This window comes from Carassius carassius, chromosome 23, assembly GCF_963082965.1.
Source record: "Carassius carassius chromosome 23, fCarCar2.1, whole genome shotgun sequence".
In the NCBI taxonomy this organism is placed as follows: Eukaryota; Metazoa; Chordata; class Actinopteri; order Cypriniformes; family Cyprinidae; genus Carassius; species Carassius carassius.
In genome coordinates, this window is record NC_081777.1 from 29,187,692 (window position 1) to 29,200,880 (window position 13,189).

The following is a 13,189-nucleotide window of genomic DNA, read 5'->3' on the forward strand; positions in this document are numbered from 1 at the left end:
TAAAGAAAATTATGACATAACATTATTTTATTTGTAGATTTAAATAAATTGTATTACGCCAATTAAAAAAATGATTGCAAATAATGAGAATTGAAAAATAACTAAAGTGAAATTGGCAGATGTAAGTTGTCATGGGGAGTTGTCATTATCATATATATATATATATATATATAGTGCATGGACTTGTTTCAATGAGATTCACTCAAAGACATGTTTAATATTATTCTGTTTGTCTCTGTCCTTGATGATCAAACCATCTAGTAATATATCATACTTTGCAAGTTTAGCATTGATGTCTAACATATCTTAAACATCTTTGTCTGGACTAATAAAGACCAGCGTTTCATGTAGAGATCATTAGAGTTCATCATATTAGACTAGAAAAAACATCTTCCCTCCCCAGTGCCAAAACATTCAGGAGACACCCAAAAACTAATCCCACCTGAAGTGTATTCCACCTTGTGGTTTAAAAAACAAATATAAGATGGCTTTAGAATTTTCATGTAAGCTGCTGATAAAGCCCCATCATTCTCAAAAAATGGAAAAAGATACAACGATAAAAATACTGCATTGACACATGATCATATTACAGTCAAGAAGTAAGGCTGTCACTCTCGAAACAAAAATAAAAAACATGTTCTCAAGGCATAATGTCCCAAAACGATCTTGATCCTGTCTGAGAAGCGTTTCAAAGGTTGTATGTTTGGATTGAGGTGGGCTTCAGTGGCAGGATGGGCTAGCTCCCACACAAGAGCCACTGACGGATCCCAGAGAACAGCGAGGACAGGAAATGAGTCGTGAACTGGTGGATGGGCGGCACCCTCGCTCTACCTGTCTTTCAGCTCTCTGGTCACACGTTTGGTGATGCGGCCACACAGCAGCCCCACGAGGAACAGGATGGACACGGCCAGCGCAATCATGAGCAGGATGTAGTTCTTCGAAGGTGACGTCATGACTTGAGCAGCGAGGTCTGAGAAACCTTCAGCTGGTGCCACCTGGGAAATCACACGCTACAATTTTGCTAAACCTGACATAACAATCTTTAGGGTACATTCTCAAAGTGAAATGTTGTTCATAAATACTAAATACCCAGTATAACATTTTTAATAATAAAAAGAATCTACTTAAAATGTGTATGTGTACATACATTCATACATATATTTGGAAGAACAGTTATAATAATAGTAATAATAATAACAACAATTTATTTTAATATAATAATTTCTTGTTATTAAATGATGTATAATAATGACAATAATTATGATTATATTATTTTGAATTTTTATGTTGATAATTGTAATAACATACACTGCCTCTAAAAAGTTAGGGATCGGTAGTTTTTATTGTTGTTTTTTTTAAAGAAGTCTCTTCTGTTCATAAAGGTTGCATTTATTTGATCAAAAATACAGTTAAAAAAGGTAATACTGTGAAATATTACTTCAGTTTAAAATAACGGTTAATATACTTTAAAATATAATTTATTCCTGTTATCAAAGCTGATTTTCAGCATCATTTCTCCAGTCTTTAGTGTCACATGATCCTTCAGAAATCATTCTAATATGCTAATTCATAATCAATCATTTAAACAGTTGTTCTGTTTAATATTTTTTTTGGAACCTGTGATACTTTTGTCAGGATTTTTTGATGAATAAAAAGTTAAAAAGAACAGTATTTATTTAAAATAGAAATCTTTTGTAACAATAGAAGGCTATTACTTTATCTCAATTTAGCACATCCTTGCTGAATAAAAGTATTAATTTGTAAAAAAAAAAAAAAAAAAAGAAAGAAAAAAAACCTTGAACAATAGTGTATATTGTTAAAAATATTGTATAGTGAATATTGTTATTAAATACTATTAATAATAAAGATTCATTTATTTTAATAAAATAATTAATTCTCGCTGTTATTGCATTAATAATAGCAATTATTATTATATTTTATGTTAATACATTTATTATAGAGATATGTATAATAATAATAATGTCTGAATGCTGTTAATATATATATATATATATATATTTTACTCTAAATAATTATTATTGTTATTTTTATTAATAGATAACTTAAAAAGAAAATTCATCTTAATATAACAATTTCTTATTTTTATTACATTACTACTATTAGTAATATTCAATTCAATTAAAGTTTATTTGTATAGCGCTTTTAACAATACAAATCATTACAAAGCAACTTTACAGAAAATTACGTTTCTACAATATTTAGTAGAAGCTTATAAGTGATGACTGTCAGTTTGTGCATGCATGACAGGATTTTTCAGAAAAATTAATACAAGACGTAGTCAGTCAGACGATGAACAATAATAATAATAATTTTAATGCAAAATTGGGCTGTTGTGTAAGTAAATATATTTAAGAAAAATTCTTAATAGTTGTCCATCTGGATGATGTGTCTGTGTGCACTGACCTGCGCTGCATAGCTCCACATGTCTATGCGGTCCTGTAATCTTCTCTTACATTCAGGCTGCAGACGCACCTGCTTGTCCTGCAGAGCTTCCATCAAACAGGACATTTCTGGGAAAGAATTTCAAACACAGGGAGTCAGGAGAGTTAAAAAACCACATGGTATTCACACCGTCTGTCAGTCCAACAACTTTCCATCAGTCTCTCAAATAGACCAGTTATCCAAACCGGGCATCATGAATTAAACAACACAAAATGGTATTTACAACACATTTAACTGTTAAACAGAACATTCAGTGAGCAATAATGTAAGATGTGACATTAAGAAGATATTTGAGGTTTAATATGCAACTTAAGATTCTAAGATTAATTTTTGATCATGTCAATGTATTGTGTAATATGCAATATACCAAAAACCAAAAGCCCCACTCACGTCTGCCTCTTCCAGGGTTGATGGCTGCACAGTGGTGTTTCAAATCCAGAGCACAGGCCGTGTGCAAGACAGGATCCACAAATATGTCTGCTTTACTTTCTTTGAGCATGTTCAACACCTCCTACATGTGGAGAAGAAGAGGATGAAATGACACTCAACCTGTACATGTCAGATTAATATAGCTGTGTGTGAGTACCATGACTGCTGCCCATTTCACATGTGAAGGTGTTTCTTAAAGAGACAGCAGCAAAAAGACTCTTAACGAGAGGATGAAGGAAATTGCTGTTAAAAACTAAATAATGATTGTTCTGTGTAACTGGATGTTTAAATGATTAGACTACAGTTCAGAAGCTGCTAAGTTTATTATTGATTTTCAAATCCTCACCGAAGATCCTGAAGAAATCATTCTAACATCCTGATTTGCTGCTCAAGAAGCATTTCTTATTATTATAATCAACAGCTGTGCTGCTTCATTTCTATTGTTCATTTTTTTGTGCAAAACTTGAATAAATATCTCTTTTGATAGATTTAGTGTGTCCTAGCTAAAGGTAGATAAAACTGAAAGTAAATAATAATTAAAATAATAATAATAATAATTTCTTAATTTCTTTAAGAAATAAATATGTAACTGTGTACTACATATTACAACATATCTATTTGACCCATGTAAAAATGCTATATATATATATATATATATATATATATATACACACACACACACACACACACACACACGTACATACATACATATACTAGATAAATGTATATTAGATATAGATTATATATACATATATATATATACATACATATACATATACACATATATATATATATATATATATATATATATATATCTATATACACATATATATATACATACATATATATATACATACATATATATATATACATACATATATATATACATACATATATATATATATATATATATATCTATATACACATATATATATACATACATATATATATACATACATATATATATATACATACATATATATATACATACATATATATATATACATACATATATATATATACATACATATATATATATATACATACATATATATATACATACATATATATATACATACATATATATATATACATACATATATATATATACATACATATATATACATACATATATATATATACATACATATATATACATACATATATATATATATATATATATATATATATATATATATATATATATATATGAAAATAAATAAAATTAATCCCTATGCAACCCCTCACGTGTCTAATGGGGAAATGATGGTGTTTCTATGCAGAGGAAAGCAGTGTGTAGCAGATGAAGCATGTTTAAGGATGTGTTTTGTACCGTCTTGCACTCCTCCTGTTTAATTTTCAGTAGGTTGTTCTTCAGACACTCCTCCACTTGACCCGTCTGTTCCTGCGCAGCAGCTTCCTCTGCACACAGCCGTGTGATCTAACACACACAAACAGACACGCACAGACTAAAGATATCAAATCTTAATTTTCTTTTTTAAGAGTCTGCCTTGTCTTTGTTCATGTGGCCTTCAGTCAGCAGAATATCACCCAGAGATCATAGACAATTTTCTTTACTGATCCATCAAGAGACCCATTTCACACCATTTCTGCTTGATTGCTCCCTAAGAGCCTATGGCTCATGGAGATCATAAATAAAGGGCTTTTCTCCGACAGCCTGCAGGAGGAGGGTCTCTGTTCCTGTCCCATAGCATTACAAACAATCCACATTCATCTGCAACACTCTCTGCAGCACAGCAGATCAAACAGACCTAATACAATAACACTATGAAAAATCTTTCCATAATGACTAATTAAGACGGCCTTGGTGCAGCCGTTAGTGCATAATGTCATCACATGGTAAATAATTTAGACTGTCATTTCCACATACAATCCTAATAAGTTAATGTCATTCTACAGTTTCCTGTCCCACAAAGACAGAATTAAATAAAAAGTAATGATAGGTAAGTAGACTAAAAGTAAATGTAAACGTAAAATCGCTTGGATGATCTTTTAGAGCGATTTCAGACACCCTCTCACTGTCTCTGTGCAGCTCAAAAGAGTGTCTTGACATGTTTAAACAGACTGTTAGATTTCATAAGGATGCTACGTATTGAAGGCCTTGGGCTCTGTTCCAAACACCTGCAAGCTCCCTACCTAGACAGCATTTCAGGCCTCATTAAAACAGCAGGCAGCTAAATGGTACTGTATATTGATTAATTGATATGATTTATATCAGCAGTTTGGCCAGAAGTTTAATGTTTTAATCGTATGTATCCTTTAGCAGATAATGCAATCCCAAAATGCACCGTGAGCTGAGAAATGGAATCAAAGGAAATATGTGACTTAAGTGTCAATTTTTCAAAATTGAGATTTATACAGCATCTGAAATCTGAGTAAATAAGCTTCAGATTTATGGTTTATTAGGATTGGATAATATTTGCTATCTGTTTGAAAATCTGGAATCTGAGGGTGCAAAAAAAATCACCTTTGAAGTTGTCCAGATGAATTCTCAGCAATGTATATTAATCAAAAATTAAGTTTTCACATATCTACGGTAGGAAATTTACTAAATATACTTAATATCCTAATGTTTTAGGCATAAAAGAAAAAATCAATAATTTTGACCCATACAATGTTTTTTTGGCTATTGCTAAAAATATACCCCAGCGACTTAAGAGATTTTGTGATCCAGGGTCACATATCGATTCTGTTTTACTTAGTAATGAAAAATATGAATAATTAGATAAAGAAAAGAATGCTTTAAATCAGTTACTCATGCATTTCAACCCCTCTACATTGCGAGTAAATTACTCACATATACGACGAAATCTTCACTCTGGGTGACTAAATGATGGTCTAATATTCTCCGATTTTACTCGCCAGTGTGTGAGTTTGAGTTTCACTCTCCATCAAGCGATTTGTTTTGTTTTTCAGTTCATCTGAAATGGATGTGAACGCGTCTGTATTTGACGTACCATAAACTCTAGTGTGAAGTCTAGTGTGTCAAAATAATTGCGTTCCCTTGGAATTCTTCAGCTTTTAAGAACTGCCTGGTTCTCCTGTAGTGGGCGGAGCTAATGCGCAAACGGCAATCTCATTGGCTGCAATCTCAGTCCCTGTTTTGATTTCAGCAAATCAGTTCGAGCGAACGCACAAAACCTGATTAATATTCATGAATCCAACAGCAATTAATCCTTAGTGCGTTTTATAGTTGTTATAAGTAGAATTTGTATCATTATTATCTTATCAGTATTTTTGTAATTCTTTTTTCACAGAAACACTGAATAACCAAAAAAGCACCACCCCCAGACCAGTGTTCATTTAAAATGACTAATATGCATTCAAACATGGTTATTAAGTTTATTTCTAATTACTAAAGTTCTATTATTAAATAATATAATGCTTGACTGACTGATGTTAAGAGTGTACTTTCAGATATTTAAAAAACTGCCATTTAACAAACATTAATTTTTATAAATATTTGCGTGTCTGTCTGGTGAGTAAACAAAAAAATTGACTAGCCAATGGCGATTCAATTGCCAAAGTTTCTGTAGAGGGTTGCATTTTCATTTCACCGATCTCTGTAGACAGTATACTTAAAGACAACTCACTAGGGTTTGGGACAGAGCCCATGTGCCCACGCACCTCATTCCTGCAGTGAACCTGGAGCTGTGGATCGAGCCGGTAGTCGAGCGCTGACTCCTGAAGAATCACTCTGATCTGATCCTCACAGTCTCCTGACAACCGCTGGGAACAACCCGTTTAAAACTGTTAAACAGTCTACATTTCCACATCACAACACTCCCACTCACATGCTAATAAAAGAGCTTCCATATAGGACTTGCACACAAAGACCAGCATGTGTTTTCTACAAAAGTAACATTTCAACTTACTAATCAATATTTAGTATCCATAAAAGTCATTATTACTATAGTATTATGTCTGTATCATTATTTATTCATATTTTGAATTTTTTAAATTTAAGTCATTTTATGTGCTTTTGTCATTTTTGTATTTTTTTAAAAATACGTCTATATAGCTTTCATTTGTTTTATTTTATATATAGTAATTATAGCAAAACTTTTAGTCAACATTTATCATTTTCAATAGTTTTTTTACATTACAATTTTGTAAGTTAATATGTTTAATCTAATACTTACATTTAACTAATTAAATTAATTAAATTTATTTTAGATTTATTTAACTGAAAGCATCATTATTTTTGTATCATTATTATTATAACTACGTTTTTTTTATTAATTTTTTTTCATCTAATTATTATATTTATTTTATTTCAATTACCAAAAGCAATTTTTAATAGTTTTAGTTAAAAATAATTAACAATAACAGTGATGATATAAGTAAGTAGTTGCGCAATAAGCACGATATTGTACAGTTAGATGGTCATTATAGCAACAGAAACCCTTCAGTATGATACAAGAACTATAATACTGGGCTGACTGTACATTACCCCTTACATACTCCTTGCTAATATTCAGTGACACACATACCTGGTCTGCATACTTGAGTTTAAGGCAGGATATGACTTGACCCTCCAGTTCATTGGCGTCACTGGCTTTACTGAGTATGCTTTGACAGAACTTGGGTATGTCTGCTTTACAAGCCTTCCTCAACACTGGGTTCAATCTGTAGTCTGAAAACACAAACACAGAAAAGAAATTAAAACACTAGCATTGCAAAAGTTGAAACAATTAAAAGATTCTTTAAGAAAATAAAAAAAAGCTAGGAGGCCATTAAATATTAGATTCAATACTGGAGGTAAAGACAGAAAACTAGCCTCAAAACACAACTCAAGGAACCAAAAATGGGAGAACCTGTAGTTAACAGTTAATGAAGTGCAGATGTGTTTGGTCTTCACCTGTGTTCTGAGTGATTTGTCTCTTGGTGATCATCTGCTTACACTTGGGATCCATTAGCTCACTGTTCTTGTTCAGCTTCAGACACTGCAGCATGCTCTTAGCATCCGACTCGGTGCAAAAACGCTAAACCAAGGACAAATAGGTTGTGAAGGACAAAGAAAAAGAGAAACAGACTTAACTACGGACTGGACTTTCTATGGGAAACATATGGAAACATATTACAGCCCCTTGAAAAGCAAGTATGACGTCACTTAGCATGCGCTTTTAGCTAAAATGACTTGCACATAAGGCAGAATTCAATCCCTCTATAATGTCTGTAGATAGCTAACGGCTCAGTCATTTTGGCAAATTAACTGGCAATTTTGTGATTACAATCCCTCGTCTTTTACTGCTACATCCATCCACTGCTCTTCAGTGATGCAAAGTGGCATAAAACTGCTTTTCTTAAACTGCACTATAGCTCAAAAGTTTAGGTTGGTAAAATGTTGATGTTTTTTGCAAACCAATACAAAAACAATATTCATTCATAAACAGTGTTACAAATTAAATTTACAGTCTTCTATTTTAATAAATCTAAAATTGCAATTCATTCCTGAGATGCAGGATCAATCCATAATTTGAAGTATTCATTTCTTTCAAGATATAAATCTTCCTCACCCCAAACTTTGGAACGAAAGAGTATTTCGCTCAAAGACAAGGTTATGTGGTTTAAATGTTTAATACTCTTTTCCATATCCGGTCTGATCTATCAGCCGCTTCTCTCTGGCCCCATGTTGATCTTATTGAGTTTAAGTTAATTAAAACACGGGGGTTAAGCCATTACTATTGATCTTTGATAATCCAGAGTACGTTTATAACCATCAGCTCTTTCTCTTTGACAGGAAAGCTTTAGGTAATGGACGAAATGTCAGGATACGACCTAAGGGAACTGCAGGACTTGACCCAAGTTAGTTACCTGCTGGAACAACTCACCTTGATCATCTGCTTGCACACTCTCATGAGCTGATAGTCCAGCTCTGGATCCATCATCTCAGTTTCCTGAAGCTTAAAGATCTTTTGATGGCACACCTGGGTCAGCTGCTTCTTGTTCTCTTTGAGGCACTCAATGATCTGAGAAGAAGAGGACAGAGAGAGGCGTGAAAGGTTATGAAGGTCTTCTCCAACGGTTAGTGAATAGGGCTCTATTCTTCACTGCTGCAGCATTTGATTTGTTTCACTTAAGCCATGATTGAATGTATTTTTAAAATAACAATCACACTAAACGAACACTACAAACATTTGCTATGCATTTCATTGGTGGTAGTTAAAGCTGGAATTGTGCTGAAAGCAAGAAAATGATTTACTTATTATGGAATTTTCATGTCAGTCAGAGTGCATGATTAGATGCATTTATATTTTATCACATTATTATTATTATTATTATTATTATTAATAATCCAAGCTAATCTAAGCTGTTACCTGAAATTTAAAATTAATAAAATCTTTAAAAAAAAATGGAAATTTGTAAAATGAATATCTTTTTCTAGTACAGTATATGTGAATAACAATTTTCTTTTTTAAACTCTCCATAATTACACATGACTATAAAAGTCATAGAGCATTAAGAAGAACATTAAGTTATTGAAAATTTTAGTTATTTTAATATAAATTGCCACTCCAAAAAAATAGAAAGCTAGTCACTGAAAGGCATTTTTATGACCTGGAAATTTCATTTTTAAACTTTTCCTATACTTCCGGGTGCTCCGTGACTGTGGGAATCTTGTTATAAGTGGACAAGTTTCATCATGTGTCTGCATGCAGCAGCTGCAGGTGGGTGCATAAAGCTATCTAGAAAAGTACAAGATCAAAGTAAACCGTTACCTGAGCATTTCCATAGGCTACAGAGGAGCAAAGCTTGTTGATATCCTTCTTACAAGCATCGTGCAGCTCAGGCTCCAGTCGAATGTCCTCTGACTGCAAATAAAGGGGACAGAAAGAAGACTTGGAATATAGAGCATGAGTAATATATGGAAAAAGTTGCACGAAACTTTAATGATATTTTTAGGACCTTGATCGAATAAATTACAGTCCACTTTTGTTGTAAAAGGGTCTGAACAATGTGGAGTGTGTGATTTAACTTGAGTAAAGTGAATTCACCATCTCAAGCTCTTCCACCCTCAGCTGTTTCCGACATTTGAGAGACACACGCTGATCTTTCACATCCTGTAGAGTGTCGTTCCTCACTGTGGTGCTCAAACAGATGACCACATCCGCCCTGAGGTGGAAGAATAACGAAATGACACATGAAGAGGGTGAAAGAGACACTGAGGCAGAGGATATAAAAAATGTGCAGTTCAAGAGGATGCCAAAATAAGAGGAGACACACAGACACAGGTCGTGATGATTTAAGCATACATGAAAAGATGTTATATAACAAATAAATCACCATCAGAACTGAATGACAAAATTCAAACAGAGTTTATGCAGAACATTTCAAAGCCGGAAGAGACAGCTGCAGGATTTGTGAACTCACTTCTTCTTAATGTTGGGACAGAGTTTGAGTACGTCCTCTTTACAGGCCATTTTGAACTTGTAGGAGAATCGGAAGTCCTTCATCTGAACCTGTAAACATACACTTGACATAAAAATACATCCCATACCTCATAGCCTATTTGAACTGTTCATTCATTATATAATGGTAGTGTTATTTTAGTATTATTGACATACAATCTTTTTTTTTATAAATCTGTTTTCATTTTTATTTTAGTTAAATCTTTAGTAATTTAATCATGTTTTAGTAGTTTTTATAGATGTAGTGCATCCAAAATAAAAGTTTTTGTTTACATAACATATGTGTACACTATGTATATGTATTATGTATGTATAAACACACACACATACAGTATATATTTTGAAAATATTTCCATGTATATATTTATGTTCATGTAATTGATATTATATATAAATATTTTAAATGTATAAACTTAAAATTGTTCTTAAAACATGCATGTGTGTGTATTTATATATACGTAATATATAAACTAGCTATAAACACACATTTATTATGTTAACAAAAACTTTTATTTTGGATGCAATTAATCGTTTGACAGCACTTTAATTAACTGACAGACAGATAGAAAGATAGATAGATATATTAGATACGTCCTAAGTTTTATTTTTGTTTCAGTTTTAGTATAAGTTAACTAAAATAACAATGATAGCATCTAATTTTCATAATATCTATATACGCAAAATTCACTCAAAAAATGTGATGTCAATCTTAACATTGCAAATATTGGCTGATTAGTTAGCATGGTCAACACCTCAAACCAGCCCCAAACCATTCATTCAGTGCTGCGGCAGTGTGACATTTGGGAAAACATTTGCTTGTCATCATTCAAAGTGAACATAGGGAAATTGGTTGTGTGACTGGCTTACCAGCTGGAAATGAGTGACGCCCACAGCACATTTATCATTCATTTCCCTCTGATGTTTGTTCTGCACCAGGCATTCCAGAAGATTCCCCATGTCTATCTGATTATCAGCTAGGTCCTGGGAGAAAACAGACCAACATGAGGAATTCAGGGTTAAAAAAAGAAAAGGAATAATTTCGATGTGTGTGTTGCCAGTACTAACGTGGCAGTGGCTCTGGATGACCAGTTCACAAGCTCGGATCAGCAGAGCTTCAATCTGAATGTCCTGCGAACACAACAGTGTGACCATAAATCAAGATCATCGGTCCCAAAAATCCCTAAATTCTGAAATTCTATATATTTAAATCTAGGATCTTATAATGTAATGAAAGAAGTCTCTTAAGCTCACCATTTATTTAATCATGAATACAGTAAAAACAGTAATATTGTGAAATATCATTACAATTTAAAAGACTTAAAAGTCTCACTGACCCCAAACTGTTCACTGTTAATATACACAAACAGTAAACAGTACAACAAAACAGAAGATCCTATCTTACAAGCAATTTCTTTTACGCCCTCACCCTTTATGACCTTCTCCACTCTAAGGTTCATGAAGATGCTGTGGTGTGGGATAGGAAACGTACCTCAGATTCCAGTTCTGTCAGGTTGCCCACCACATCTCTGCAGTTTGACACCAGGTCCTCAAGATGGTCCTGAAGACACTCCAGCTCCTGAGGCAGACAAAACCAACTCTGACTCAACCTAATCATGTACCGAGGAGTTTCATCCCAAAAATAATTGTGTACCTGTCCGGTGTCTGTCTTCTCACTGCACCATTTGCCCAGGTCAGTCAAGCAGCGTTTCTGAAGCCCAGGGTCCAGCTTCACATCCAGAGCTCTCTGGTGAAGAACTCTCTGGACTTCCACCTTACAGTCCCTGGTGAGCTGCACACGAAGACACATTACTATTATATATATCGACAGAATATCAGTCCTATTACTTATTTTGATGTTATCTATTTTCCAAATTCAATGGATGAATCCAAAACCACATGCTCTCTGTTTGACATGTATGTTCTCTCATACAAAATGTCCAAAGACAGTTGACTTTTCTATTTGTTTTCTGTATGTAGTAGGTAGTTCCTAGTCAGAATAAACTGAAAGGTGGACCAAACTTCATTCTGATCGTCTATTTAGGGCCCTATTTTAACGATCTGAAACGCAAGTGTCAAAGCGCGAAGCGCAAGTTAATTTGTGGGCGGGTCTCGGCGCTGTTGCTATTTTCCCGGCGGGATAAATGGCTCTTGCGCCCGGCGCAAATCTAAAATGGGTTGGTCTGAAGTAGCTTCATTATTCATAGGTGTGGTTTGGGCGTAACGTGAAATAAACCAATCAGAGCGTCATCCAACATTCCCTTTAAAAGCAGGTGCGCAAGTTCCATGGAGTCGATTTTTTTTTCCTGGTTCTTGACGGACAAACCAATTTGTCAGATGTCCTTATATACATATATGTCTTGCCACTATTGGGCAAACAGGTCTGATCCTTAATTACTACAATTAGCCTGAATAATTTGTAAGCTAGATTTATGCCTATTTTTCCACATCTTCGTGGCACACCACAATGGTTTCCGTCATCTCATGTGTTAATCTTTTTTTATTGTAACAATTTATGATTTGCAAAAATAACTGTTGCATCTGTGTAGATTACATGAGCAAAGTGTATGCGCGTTGTGCACGCTATACATTATGGTCAAGCATGCGCCCTTAAAATAGCATAATGAACAGCGCGCCACTGACTTTAGACTAGGTTTTTTCTGGTCAGTGGCGCAATTGTTTAATGGAACAGCAAAATAGCACCAGGGATTGTTTGCGCCGGAACACGCCTCCTTTTTTGCGCTGAACCGTCCAGGGAGCGCAAGTTCATTCACTAGTTTAGCAACGTGCTTCTGTGGAGGGAAAAGGGCGCTTTGCGTGGGTGCAAAATAGGGCCCTTAGTGTCTTAATAAGAACTGACTAAAGTG

General features: G+C 33.8%; 1 protein-coding gene across 1 annotated transcript in view; it reads right to left on the reverse strand.

Annotated features, from left to right (window-relative positions):
• Window positions 1-754: 754 nt before the first annotated feature.
• LOC132101730 (Golgi apparatus protein 1-like) overlaps window positions 755-13,189 on the reverse strand; it is a 34,058-nt gene continuing 21,623 nt past the window's right edge. Inside the window, exons 12-26 of the mRNA XM_059506904.1 lie at window positions 11,977-12,114; window positions 11,815-11,901; window positions 11,391-11,453; window positions 11,193-11,306; window positions 10,288-10,376; window positions 9,912-10,029; window positions 9,636-9,728; window positions 8,748-8,885; window positions 7,775-7,898; window positions 7,407-7,549; window positions 6,541-6,642; window positions 4,226-4,333; window positions 2,854-2,974; window positions 2,425-2,531; window positions 755-995 (exon numbers count right to left, since the gene is read on the reverse strand). Of these exons, the coding sequence (XP_059362887.1) occupies window positions 828-995; window positions 2,425-2,531; window positions 2,854-2,974; window positions 4,226-4,333; window positions 6,541-6,642; window positions 7,407-7,549; window positions 7,775-7,898; window positions 8,748-8,885; window positions 9,636-9,728; window positions 9,912-10,029; window positions 10,288-10,376; window positions 11,193-11,306; window positions 11,391-11,453; window positions 11,815-11,901; window positions 11,977-12,114 (1,713 nt within the window). The 3' untranslated portion in view covers window positions 755-827. The remainder of the gene's footprint in view (window positions 996-2,424; window positions 2,532-2,853; window positions 2,975-4,225; window positions 4,334-6,540; window positions 6,643-7,406; window positions 7,550-7,774; window positions 7,899-8,747; window positions 8,886-9,635; window positions 9,729-9,911; window positions 10,030-10,287; window positions 10,377-11,192; window positions 11,307-11,390; window positions 11,454-11,814; window positions 11,902-11,976; window positions 12,115-13,189) is intronic.